This window comes from Folsomia candida, unplaced genomic scaffold (assembly GCF_002217175.1).
Source record: "Folsomia candida strain VU population unplaced genomic scaffold, ASM221717v1 Fcan01_Sc035, whole genome shotgun sequence".
NCBI lineage: Eukaryota > Metazoa > Arthropoda > Collembola > Entomobryomorpha > Isotomidae > Folsomia > Folsomia candida.
The window spans coordinates 155,742-169,481 of NW_019091227.1; the positions used below are offsets into that span (position 1 = coordinate 155,742).

The following is a 13,740-nucleotide window of genomic DNA, read 5'->3' on the forward strand; positions in this document are numbered from 1 at the left end:
ATAATTCTTTTCACGAAAAAAAAATCAGAAAAAGCTTCATTTTTCCATGTATACTCCACGTATCCATTAAAACTTCAGTAACTTTGTAGGGACTAAATATATGCGTCGATTGATGCAAAAAAATCTAAATTTGATGGTCATTTGACGACGCAGAAAGTTTTTAAAACTATAACATGGGAGCTTATGCGAGGGCATAGTTACACACTCCCCGTCAGGTAGCGGTGGGACTGTATCAGATCACCCCTTAAGCCCTCTGTGAAGCAAGTACGCCCTTTGTAAAATTTCTGAGCTTGCGAGTACAAGTCGTATGTAGCAGATCAGTTGTGTTCGTAAGAATTTTAGACTTTTTTCAAAACTATTAAATTTCGGTAGCACGAATACAACTTTCGACCAATTTGGGAATGCCAGATCGATATAAAAATAAATCACACAAAATACACGCTTTTAACAAACCAAGGATAAGTACAGTTATGTCAAGGAGCTCCAACTTTTTTTTACCAAATCGGTAAAACTATGTACCATTACCAAACCAATTAAAAATAAACTCGTTTCACAATTTCTAAGAGTGTTTCCATCGCATTGAAAATGAAATCAAGGAATTTCCTCCCAAAACTGGAGATTCCTCGCTCATCAATAAATTATTATTATTGGATCCCACTTTCTCTTCAGTGGACTGGTGCTTTCTCTCATTTAAAAAACAGTGAGTTTGACTCTGATTTTATTTTATTGCAGGACAAGTTCGCCCATTATCCGCTTACTCGCTGGGTGAGCAGGGACAAAGCCCAGGTTTTGGAATTCTGGTGGCCCAGCCGCAGCCGGGCGGACCGCAGACGGCGTCCCCAGGGGCGTCATTGACCACCACGGAGTGCCTCGAATCTACAGAATCACCTCTCTCGCAGGGCACCCGGCACAGCGTCCTGTGAGTTTTTACAAAATCCTCCCGTTTTATTAGCCCTTTTCAAAATTTTAAAAGACTTTAATCCATGAAATGATAAGATAGAGATAGAGACCAAGGTTGAATGAGTTCGGCTTGAAAAGAGAGATTTTATCGAGAGGAAAGAGAAAGCAGGGTGTCGGACAAATTGATATTTTATGGAGAAATTTTTGAGGAAATTTTTTTTAATTGTGGGAATTTTAGGTAGCATGAAATTATGACCAAAATTTGAGATAGAAGAAATTGTAATTCGTTGATGGTGATGGGTTTTACAAGTTCTCTTACATGGATTTGGTATGAAACTTTGAAAGTTTGGAGAGAGTTTATGACTCTTTTTGATGTCTTATATAGGTTTTTAAATAATTTTTATCGAAAAAAATGACTTAGGTATACGTACCAATTTTTACATGATTGCTGAACATGTTTACTGTTCTTAGAAAATAATGTTTCGTAAAAGCTTGGAAATGTCAATGTTTTCCGTTATTTCAATTTTTTGATACGTTATTGACAGGTGAAATTAATATATCCTTTCTAGGGAACGTGTCGATCTGTAATTTGAATTAATTATATAAATAATATCAGAAAAGATTTTCAAAGACGGCAAAATGCGTCAATATTTAAAAACTTTAAATCAAGAGAAACTCAGCGCAACCTAGTAAAGATTTAAATGAAAAACACTCAAAAATTCAGAAATCCGATTTGTTTTGTTATAAAATCCGGAAATTACTGCTTCAAAATTCCCAAAATAATGAACAACTCCAAATCAAACAATTAAACCTACAGTGCAGACTCCATATAGCCCGAGTCAGGGACATAGTCCCTGACTCAATAAGTCAGAGTCCGCTTCTAAATTTTTGTCCGAATTGACCGACATAAAGCTGTATATAATCCAGAAGTGGTTTTTAGCCTCCATACCAAATTTCAGATGAAAATAACAACTTTTAAAAACGGTATGGGTCCCCCAGTGTCATTTTGGTTGCACTTTGCAAACTTTTAACTTCATATTATCTCATGAGAAGCCATTAAGTATCACCGTATTGAATTTCATCTTTTTAAACCACTTTCTAAAAATCGGTATGGGTCACCCCATAGAGTCACTCCAGATAAAAATTTTACCAATTTCTTTTCATATTCTTCCATTAGGACCCAAAAGCAACATCTCTGCCAAATTTCAGTTCGATGTGATGGTTTTGAAAAATCGGTATGGGTCACCCCATAGGGTCACTCCAGATAAAAATTTTTCCAATCTGAAGTCATATTCTTGCATTAGGTGCCATTAGCAACCACTGTACCAAATTTGAACTTTCTACGACGATTTTGAAATTTTGATGCATACTACCCCACCCACTCCGATGGCTCCCACCGGTCAACCACTGGGCCGATTTCGCGCATCTTCGAACTCGTTTCCTATCTTTTTTCCAATATGCATATGGTACAAATTTCAAGTCAATCGGTTCAGCCGTTTTGGCTCTATCGTGCCGGACAGACAGACGGACGGACAGACAGACGGACGGACATGACGGTTCCATAAGCCCTGACTCGGGCTAAAAAGTTAGACGAAAATTTTCAAAATCTTTACACTGCATGCTGTTCTACTTCAATTGCCAAAAATACGGATGACGTGTTCAAAATCGCAAAATTTCCACCTAGTGAAACCCTGCCTCACTTTTCCGCACTTTCATGAGTGGACTTTCTCTCTCTTCCAAACAAGACGGAGCGATTAGATTCATTGTGTTTGAGTGTAAAATGGTAGTTTTCTTTGCACGGTGAGAGCAAAGAGTGTGCCTGGCAGTGGGCGGACGGGGACGATGGTCAACTCAAAGAGAAAGCAGCGAAAAAGAGCTGAAGGCTGGGACTCCCTCGAGATTTGGATTTACTTTGAACCCACCCGTTTTGATACATAATTGAATTGAATTATTTCAAAATTTCCCAAATTTGGAAATATTTGTGGCCAAGCTTAGTTATATAGATTTATCACAAATTTAAATTTTACGGTAAACAAGTGTTACCAATTAATGATGACAAAATTGGTAAACTCGGTAGCAAATTATTACTTTTTTATTGAAGATGGAAAAAATTATTTAGCCACCCAGCAATTTCTTCACTTTTGGTAATAAATTCAGCTTTGTTACCGAATTATTTCCAGTGAAACAGAACACTAAATTGATGACACAAGTTCTGCACATCCCTTGGGATGTGGACGGACTGGAATATTATGATATTTTGTGAAGTTTGTCTCCATAGCTGTCCAACAGTTGTCATGGCGGAGATCGGCGAATGAAAGCAGGACACACTTTGTGAGCCAGTTTATTTATGTCATGTTCAGACCCCAGGCGTTCTAGGTATTTGGCTCATGTACATATTCAAATATGGAAAATGTACGTAAAGGGAGAAAATTTTAAATTGGAATAAATTTCATGTTCTGCAAGAGGGTTGTGCACACTCGAAATAAATTGGTAACAAAATCGTCACCGCGTGCAGTCACTATGTGTCTTGGCTTACGACATTGGACAAGATTTTTTACCACTGAACAGTAACACTTATTTTTAGAGAGATTCAAAAATGGTTACCACATTTTAATAAGTCTGTAACGGGAAAGTGTCACATTTGACTTTCGCGAAAATTGTTGCTGCTCTTCCGGAGAAAAATCCTGGTAGTGCCACACGTAAATATTGACTACACGCGGTTACGATTTTGTTACCAGTTTATTTTGAGTGTGCATATTGAAGGTGAGCAATTTGATGAGTGTTTGAGGGGTCAGGATCCCCTTGTCATGTTTCTAATCTTAACCTGTGGAATTGCCAAAAAGATACGTGTTTCGTATTTCTTCTCTCCGAAGAGAAAGTTAAACTTGCAATAGTGTATTAATTTTCCTAAAATGTTGAAATTCTTCATTCTTAATTATTACGATCTAGGGAATTTTTCTATAAATTACTGGAATCAATTTGTTATTGCTAGTAACGAAAATGTTGAAATAATTCTAGAAAGTTTATCATTTTTGCTAATTGTTTACTCCGTGTTTGAAATTTTGATAAAAGTATCATTTTCTTAATGTAATAAAGATAAATATCGCTCCTCTCATTAAAATATTTTCAGGAAAAGTACAAATATTAATATTAATATAAGACTTTTGAGGAAACCTACGTCGGGAAAATTCTTATTCATCCAATGATGATTTACAAACTTACTTGTATCAACCCTGTCTTTTTCTAAGGTGAGGTAAAAAACTATGGTTACATTTACACCTTAGTATGCATTCACCCCCCCCCCCCTTTCGAAAACTTTGACCGCGCCCTACAGCCAAGGGGGTGCGTTTTAGAGAAAAAATAAAGAGAGCAAAAAATCAATTACGGACCTAATCTAGTGCTATCTTTAGGGATTTTTCGATATGACTTCCCAGAAAAAAGTTTTGATAGTGGTGAATGGTTGCGTTTCGCAGTTTAAGTATGAAGGAGACAACCTACATAGCTGGGTATCTAAATTTATGAAAGATCGACCCCACTTTACTATAAGGGGAAACAAGAATTGGGTCAATTGGTTGAGAAACTAGCGACTTTTCCTTATAACGAAAATTTCCGAGTGGTTGCTATATAGTAATTATATAGTTACACCCTCGTTATGGAGTATTTATAGTCAGATCCAGGGCTTATGGGACCGCCATGTCGGTCCGTGAACACGATTGACTTGCAATTTTACCATATTGGACAAAGTTAGGAAACGAATTCGAAGGTGGGAGAAATGGGTCAAATGGTTAAGCCGTGGGGGTCATCTAAGTGGGTGGGGTGCTATGCACCAGATTTCAACATTGTCGTAGAAGGCTGAAATTTGGCATACAGATTGTTAGTGGCTCCTAATGGAAGAATATGAAATCAGATTGGAAAAATTTTCATCCGGAGGGGCCCTATACAATACCTAGGTAAGGTCTCCCATACTGATTTCTCAAAATCATCAAACAGAGTTGTAATTCGGTACAGCGATTCCCATTCGCACCTAATGGAAGAATATGAACTGGGAAAATTTGTATGTGGAGGGACCTTTTCAAGTCACCCACACCTTTTAGAAATTGTCACCAATGGTCTTATATATAGCTTTGCACACAAGTCGAAGCACAAATTTGAGAGTGGTTAGGAATACCAAAACTTGATATCTTTCAACTGACACTTTTAAAACGTCTGCTGTAAATTTTAACGAATTAAATTGACTAATATATCTGCAAGACTAACGGTGTAAATGTTGCTTTATAGCGTACAATAGTGGTTATATTCTATATTTGCTTTTAAAATTCAAACCGAAAAAAAGAATTAAATAAAATATAGCTTGAAAAAGTAAAAAGTTCTAAGGTGAGGAAGTGCACTTAAAAGTACTAAACAAGCTCCCTCCGCCACCCAAATAATTTTACTTCGCCTGGGCTGTCTATTCATGCAAAATATCGGCAATAATGTTTCGGCGTCACGCAAGAAAAGAAGGATTAGATTTAATTTCTTGACCCAGAGTTAACTTTTGAATTGGTTAATATCCAGTCAGATTAACATTGCTTGGTGGTAAGGGTATTAGCAATTATGATCATTTGGTGGTAATTATTACATATAGTTCATCCGTCCCCAAATATTTATTAATTATTTGTATAACTAGTTCGACATCGTGCTCGTTGTACATTCAAGTCACATATTTTTATTTCCAACAGATATTTTGCAAGCAATAAACAGCCCAGGCGAAGTAAAATTATCTGGCTGGCGGAGGGAGCTTGTTTAGTACTTTTAAGTGCACTTCCTCACCTTCGAACTTTTTACTTTTTCAAGCTATATTTTACTTGGTAATTCTTCTCAAGGATGCTCCAGATGAGGATCGGATGCATTGAGTGAGTTTGGTGTAGAGAGATCTTATCCCAATTCGACGATGGTGGTGAAATTGTCACACGTACACGTTCTGAGGTCAGTCGGCCAGTTAGTTTAGTGTCAAAGTGGATCCTTCTCTAGGAATCAAATTGGGACGAAATTTAGTCGCACATTTCCTTCACCTTGGCGTAAATTGGACCAAGTTAGTGTGGAATGAGGAGGCTGCCTTGATGTCCACGTTTTTTTCAATTATTACCTATTTTTGTCTTGATTGCTTTCACCTGGTGAAAGAAGTCAGATACTTTTTTTACAATTTGTGACAAAAACGAGACTGGAATTTAATTAATTTGTAACTAATCGAATGTTTACTTGATGGAATTGCCTTTCTGTGAAATTTTCCAATTTTTTTCTCCTAAATGTTAAAACTCCTCATTTGTTGAGCTTCAATCAGCTTGTTTCAGAAGGAGAAAGCTGTCGTAACTCAAGATTATGTAAAATTGTTACATATTTTTTCAATTTTTTGTAGATTTTAAAAAACTCGAAAACCTCACATAATAAAACTGATAAAATTAACATGTTCATTTTCACTGTTATCTCTGAGTGGAAAACCTTTCCAAATTGTTTACTTTGGATAAAAATTATTTCAGGTTTCAAAAACTGACTATAAATTGACAAAATTTTCTCTTTTTGATTTTTTCAGGCGTATTGATTCGAACGAAGTAGAAGTAGAAATTCGCGGTGGGGGTGGCGAATCTGTGGTCCCGCTCTCCTCCTCCCCCGGAATGAGGGGCACGAACGAGTACGACTTCACCACGGCGCTGACCGTCACCATCACTGTCGGCGTCGCTCTCATCGCGCTCAATTTGGTCGTCTTCTCGGCCATCATGTGTCAGCGGAAGAGGGCCATCCCCACGAACAATGAGGGCGGCGGGGGCGGACGTGGCATTGACGAGGTGGACGAAAGCGGGCGAAGTTCGGGGGGTGGGACACCCCAAAAAGGTGGGGTCTCCCAGTATCAGCTAGCTCAGGTGAGTATAAGAACTTTTTTTTGATATACGGTAAATAATTTGGGAATAAAATTATTAGTTTTACCGAGTTGGTAGCTTCTTGGTAAAAGTTTACGTTAACGAACGGTGATAATAAATTTATGTGAGATTCGAGTTTTCTACAATTCTTTCACATATTTGTGACAAAGAATTTACTAATTTGAACTCCGTCGATCAATTTACCGAAAATTTTTGTCGAGAATAGTTACCAGTCAGCAGGAAATTGTTACCAACTGGATAGAACGAAATGTAATATGAAAACTTTACCTTGGATTTTTCCTGCCAGAGTCATTAGTACTCCGAAAACAGCTCGTGTTCGTAGCGATTTTCTTTACCAATAATTATGCACAACCTTAAAATTTTCACCCTTCAGATCCTTATTTTCATCTTGGTAGTAATTAAAATTTTCATTTAGTACCCAATTATTGTCATCACTCGGTAACAAAATTGTTACCAAGGCCACCAGAGCTAATTTCAAGTACACATTATTTAGAGGGCACCCATCATTTTTGCAACTTCAGCAGCAGGAATTGATGGTGTGATTTATTCCGGGGCGAAAGTACGGGTGTCGTTAAGAGTGGGTGGGCCGAGGAGGAAGTGAAAGTAGGCGAAAGTCTTCATTGCAGGGAAAGTACAATCAATTAAAGGCACATTAAAAGCGAAAGGAGAAAATGTCAGCCACTTCGAGGGAACGAGTTCTTTTTTGGCTAGGTCTCCGTTTTATTTATGGTTTCCAAAAGTGGGTGGCAGAGGTTGAGATTACATAAGATGGGATTCTCCTCTTTTTGCTGCAAATCATGAGTTGTCCGTATAGTGATTAGGAGAAACTTGGGTGGGCAACAGTTAATGTGTGGAGAAATTGAGCACATTTAACGAGGAGAAAGTATAGTGTAGCCAAAGTTTATACAAAGATAATAATTTTGTAAGCGACAAAGTTACAAAAAATTTCATAAAAACGGATCATTTATAAAATATGAGAAACTTGAATTGAAACAAATACCAGAGTCCAGAATATTTAAAAAAAAAAAACTTCAGACCAGTGTTTTTCTGTGCATGTAGGGTCGATGCGGGTTAGTGTGGCCACGAGGCAATTGTGGCCAAAGGCTTTTTCTATGATAAAACTACACATTTTTCAAAAACAAAAAAATTCACATCAAACTATAACTCCTTCTTGTTCTGAATTACAAATTTGGAGATCTCGGAAAATTAATCATCTCACCAAATTAGTGCCATCAAAATTTCATAATTAAAAACATTTTCGGATCAATTTGATCAGGCGATGTTTAAATTTGGATTTCATAGGCAATAAGTAATGCCAGCATTATAATTAATTTTACTCAACACAATAAGCGCCCATATTATATTTGTACATTAATGTTTAAATAAAGTAGCTGTCCAATCAATTCAAAAATTGGTGTCCACACTAACCCTCCAATATTATGAATTGAGGGGTAAGTGTGGCCAGTAGTGATAGTTTAGTTTTGGACTTATATTTTAGCCAAACCATTGCTTGTGGCATATCATTGGTCTCAGGTAGATAAGGGAATTCCGATTAGATTACTAAAATGTAGCAACCACACCCCCAAGTGGGTGTATTTTGTAATGTTTTTGACTTTTTGACATTAACAATATCAAGCGATGTAATATGTTGCTCGTATCAGCTCTATGAGGGAACGAATTTTACGAATAATAAAAATTTGGCAACCACACCCCCAGTGAGTGTGGTCCTCAGCGCCTTTCCGGCCTTCACGAAATTATTTCGTGTGATATTTAATTTGTATTATCCCCATGAAAGAATCTCCCCACAAATATTCTGAAACCAAACCCCCAGTGGGTGTGGTTTTCATCGATTCTTAAGTTTGAAGATACCAAGCGATGTCGTACATACGTCATTTCTCTCAGCAGTTAAGATTTCCACTGAATAACTAAAATTTGGAAACCACGCCCCCATAGGGTGTGGGTGTGGTGGAAATGCTGTTATCGAACTGGGCGACATATCACATGCCTTGGTGTCTTTAAATTCGAAAAGCATTTTAATGCAAATAATGTGTGCATTAAAATATATAGGTGTCCACACTAACCCTTCCACTGGCCACACTAACCCCATTTGGTAGGGTTAGTGTGGACACTGTTTTTTGATTTTGAATAATTGGTAAATATTACTTCCAATTATATTTTAAAACTTTTTTCGGTCATAAACTACAGCCAAATAGTTAAATAGAAATACACGATGTTCTAAATAGGTATTTTTGACTCGCAACCATTTTTGTTTCACTGAAGAACGCAGAGTTGGAAAAAGTGGCCACACTAACCCGCACTGACCCTACATAGTTCCTTTAAAAATCTATAATATTTTAATTCCCTGAAAGTCGTGAAAATCCCAGAAATCATGCCATACTTTCACTTTATGTCTCTCTCACTTTCTCTCATTTCTACACAACTTTAATTTCCCGATTTCAGGAGTGGTCCACGGCCTGTTGTTCGTCCTCGAACCACAACCCGAACCACCCGCAGCAGCAGCAGCAACATCACCCTAATGACTTTCCAACCACTCATTTATCATCCTCCTCGGTCTACATGCCCGCAGAATCCATCTCAATGTCCCAATACCACCAGCAGCAGCAGCACCACTTTCACCACGGTAACAGCGGTGGCGGGACGTTGCCTCGGTCATCGCACGGTCATCAAGGTCACCACCTCGCCTACGAGACTCCCACGGGAGGGGGGACGCTAAAACGGGGGATGTACCATCACCATGGGAACCACATTTTGGCGATTCCCGACTGCGTTCAGCCCGTCCCAAACGCCATAATTTTCGAAGATGGTGACGACTTTCAGCAAGAAAGGGGCGGATTCGACCATAATTTATCCGGAGGACGGGGAGGGTCAAGCATGAGGTTGTATATGAACCAAAACGCCGTCGTGGTGGGTAAGTGGATAGTATTTTATTTTTTGAAAAGTTGAGAAAATTTCCAATTTTTTACGGGTCTACATAAAATCAGATTCTGAATGATGCACAATCCAAGCACTGTGTACTATATTAACGCAAAAATTTAATTAGATCAAATGTCAGAAGAAGTTTCGACGATATAATTTAGATTAAATTCGGCTCCTTGCTTAATTAATTTTTCCAAATTCGCGAATTGTACAGGTACAAGTAGAATTTTTCGAAATTTTTGCCATATCAACGCAAAAGTTAATAAAATTAAGTGTCCTGGGTTATATATTATGTGAATTACTAATTCTAGCGTGAAAAGTAGTGGATTTTCGATATATTTATCAAAATCGTAGTCATGTTAATAGCGGAAGAGATACGTCTTATACAAATTTGAGAAATATTTACGCCAAATTTAATTAAACTAAATGTCAAGTAATAAATAAATAATGTAGATCCGTATATGGGGATGCCAGATTTATTCATAAGAGTGGAAATTTTTTTCAAAGATGAATCCTTTAAATTTTGAAGATTATATACGAAGAAAAAATGATAAACAATATTGTTTTTTTACTCTAATGAACATACAAGCTTGACATTTTGAACATAAGTCAAGGGGCTCGAACTGATTAGAATTTGAGCGTCACAAGGCACATTGTAAACAGGAAAATATGTCAATTTGATATAAAATTTTATCTCGGAATTCAATCATGACCTCCATTTTGACCTCAAACGTCCGTGGTTTCACTCCTTCGTTACATTCGTTTGTAACAGTTTATTCTTTAAAAAGGAGACAAATTTCCCAGTTTTGTGAGGCCTACATAAAGAACAGACTTTGAATGGTGGGAAAATTGATTGTGAAATCGGATGATTTTTATGAAAAAAGCAAATTTGCAAGTTGTAAATTTGTTGTAAATTACAACAAAGCAAATTTTAACGTGTACCATGTTAACGCCAAATTTAATTAAAGTTAATGTCAAGTTCCCAACGTTAAATGCAGATTTGTTGAGGAGAGGTTGTAAAATAAAATTTATTTACACGGTTGAATTTTCTAGAAAGATAAATAAAAATGTGAAACGGTTTCGACAAATAAATATTGTCTTCTTCAGGATTAAAGATGAATGAAAAAGATAAATGTTTACAAATAGGGCAAATCAATGTCTCAATCAGAAAATTTCAAAAATGGCATCAATTTCGTAATTTTCGAGATAAATGCAAGTTTTGATACTGAATACTGATGTTAATTTTACTTATTAGTTAGATGTAAAATTATTTTTTGGCACTACAAACACCTAGCAATTAAAAAATAGCGAATTCGTTTTCGATGAAATTTAGATATTGTGAAAGTTGCAAATAAATTACGAAGTTGTTTACAAATAAATATCAAAACTGGGTTAAAAACTCGGGGCAATTCGGCTAACTTAAATTATAAGTATTTATTTACTTTCCTCAGGTGGCAGCATGCTGGACATCTCGCCCCCACCGGAAGGACCAATCATTCCACGTGGCGTCACGCTATCCCCAAATATTCGACGTGGATCGGGCGGAAATACTTTGTTGGAGGGAAGAGAAGGAATTTTGTTATCTCAGAAACCTCGAAATCCCATCGTGCCTTGTTCCTCGAGCCCCTCTGTGTCCGCGACGAATTCCACGTGCTCAAACCCATCCCCGAACAGCGGGACTCCAACTTTGGTCGGTGTTCTGAAAAGAAACATGACGCCGAATAATCCGTCCACGGTTAAAAAGAGGGTCCAAATTCAGGAGATATCCTTCTGACTCTCTACTTGTATAGACTAACCAAAGTTCGAAATAACCGACGATAAGTACAAATATACATATTGTGATATCATACCTAAATGCCTCGATTCCAACTAATTTTATTTGAAAAACTGTTACATAGATTTAGTCGTTGCATTTTAAAACTCAATGAAATAAAATAAAACAAATTTTTTTAACTTGAAATATATAGATTGATGATTTTTTAAAATTCAATTTAATAAATATAGAATCTACACTGTTAAAAGGGCTTTGCTAATTTCTCCAGGAAGTGTCCCACACACTTTCATCACCACGTTTTAAAATTAAGACATGCAGAAAATTAGCAACAAATTATATATAGAAAATTTTACCACATTTGGCAATCGTTTTTTACAATGAGGGGTGACCAGCTTGAAAAATGTAGAACAGAAGCACGGTAAAATTCAAAAATACATTCAGCAAAATTTGTGCCCGATTTTAACATTTCTAAATTTTAGAATATTTCAAATTGAAAACTGTCATATTAAAACGCCAAGATGTACAAAAAGTCGTATTTTTGTGGCTTTAATATAGATACAAAAAATACCGGTTTTTTTATGAAATTTAGGATTTCTAGATGAGATAGAAAAGAATGGTGTTCTAAAATTTAGAACATAAATTGAAAGCGGATATTACATCAAGATTACAAAATATTGTGTAATCATAATTTTTTATCTTGAACTAGAAACATCCGGTCACGAGTTTTATCACTAAATTTTTGTGACATTTCAATTTCTGTTTAAAATTCATGCGTCTCATGATTATGTATAATTTCCGTCGAGATTGTGGTAAAATTCTTACATTTTTCTCTTGCAAATTTTCTCCGTGCATCACGGACAAATTGTCCATCTCGAAACTGGGTGTTTCTGTAAGTATCACGATAAAAAATACTAAACACATAATGGCTTTTAATGTTTTTATAGCGTAAACTTTATGATTTTATAGAACGTCATTAAATTTCAACTAGAACCCTTAATTTAGATTAGAATTACCAAAAAGACTGATTTGTTCAGATTTCGTAAATCTTAATCTAAGAAGCTGATTTTTTTGGCGGTTTAGTTTGACACTTTTCAATTTCAAATGTTAAAAAAGCAAGCACAAATTTTATTACAGCATTTTAAAATTTGCTGTATTTCCGTCACATAGATTTTTCTAGGTCATCACCAATCACTGTAAGAAAAATGGATTGCTAAATCATGCCATACGAGGTAAAATTCCAATATAATTTGTTTCGAATTTTCTGCATGGCTTAATTCTTTAAATCGTAATGATTAAAGACGATGCACTTGAGAAGATCAATTTATTTTATTGCAAGGCATTACGTAACGAAGGTGGTGTTGCATCGTAAAAGTAACGTGGACGGAAATTGATCATGAATGAGTGAGCATTTCTCCGCCGACTTTTGGCCCCAATCTCATAAATCTTTGCACAATGATCTAATCCGATCCGCGCAATTCCATACGAGGAGAAAGTACACTCTTAAAGATGCAAAGGAATAATTTTCTGTTGTCGAAGTCGTCGTCTGGGATACTGTTGTAGAAAAATTGGTAATAAAACACAACAAGAAATGATGAAAAATTCGTTACCAAGAGAAATTTGGATTTTGATAGGTTTTGAGGACGAAATAGTGCATTTGCGCTTGTTGAAAATAATTGGTTGAAATACAGATGTGTTAATCCCAAGTTAGAAATATTGTGTAAAATTAATTTTGAAAATTTTATATTCACAAATTTTTGGAAGGAGAATAATTAGTAGAAATATGCAAAATATAAGATAAACCTAATTTGTAAAAAATTAGAGTAAAATGGAAGTGATAAAAACAGATACAAATTATACACAATTCTCAAAAGATAATAAATTTTTATTATTACAAATTTGTATTTAATCTTACAATGCAAGTCTTTTACGTGTACAACTCAGATCTGCATGGGACCAATTTTATTTTGTTCATCACAAAAAATAAGCATATGCGTATTTTTTCATTTTTCCTAATGCGCTAATTTGAGCGCGTGGCGCCAATTTTAAACCATTTTCCAGCCAAAACTTCGATTTTAAAAAATTCTGTAAATTTTCGAATTTCAGCGCGAATCGTAAAATTCGAAAACATGTCTCTTCAGAATGACTTATTCGACTTATGAAAAATCCAATTGTCTCGAAATTTGATTTTCAAAATTTTTTGCCAGTTTTTGAAAT

At 36.0% G+C, this 13,740-nt stretch overlaps 1 protein-coding gene across 1 annotated transcript in view; it reads left to right on the forward strand.

The window, feature by feature from the left end:
- The window catches only part of LOC118439404 (neuroligin-1-like), a 114,309-nt gene extending 102,516 nt beyond the window's left edge, over positions 1 to 11,793 (forward strand). Inside the window, exons 10-13 of the mRNA XM_035860688.1 lie at positions 733 to 919; positions 6,470 to 6,797; positions 9,276 to 9,744; positions 11,204 to 11,793. Of these exons, the coding sequence (XP_035716581.1) occupies positions 733 to 919; positions 6,470 to 6,797; positions 9,276 to 9,744; positions 11,204 to 11,526 (1,307 nt within the window). The 3' untranslated portion in view covers positions 11,527 to 11,793. The remainder of the gene's footprint in view (positions 1 to 732; positions 920 to 6,469; positions 6,798 to 9,275; positions 9,745 to 11,203) is intronic.
- Positions 11,794 to 13,740: the final 1,947 nt, after the last annotated feature.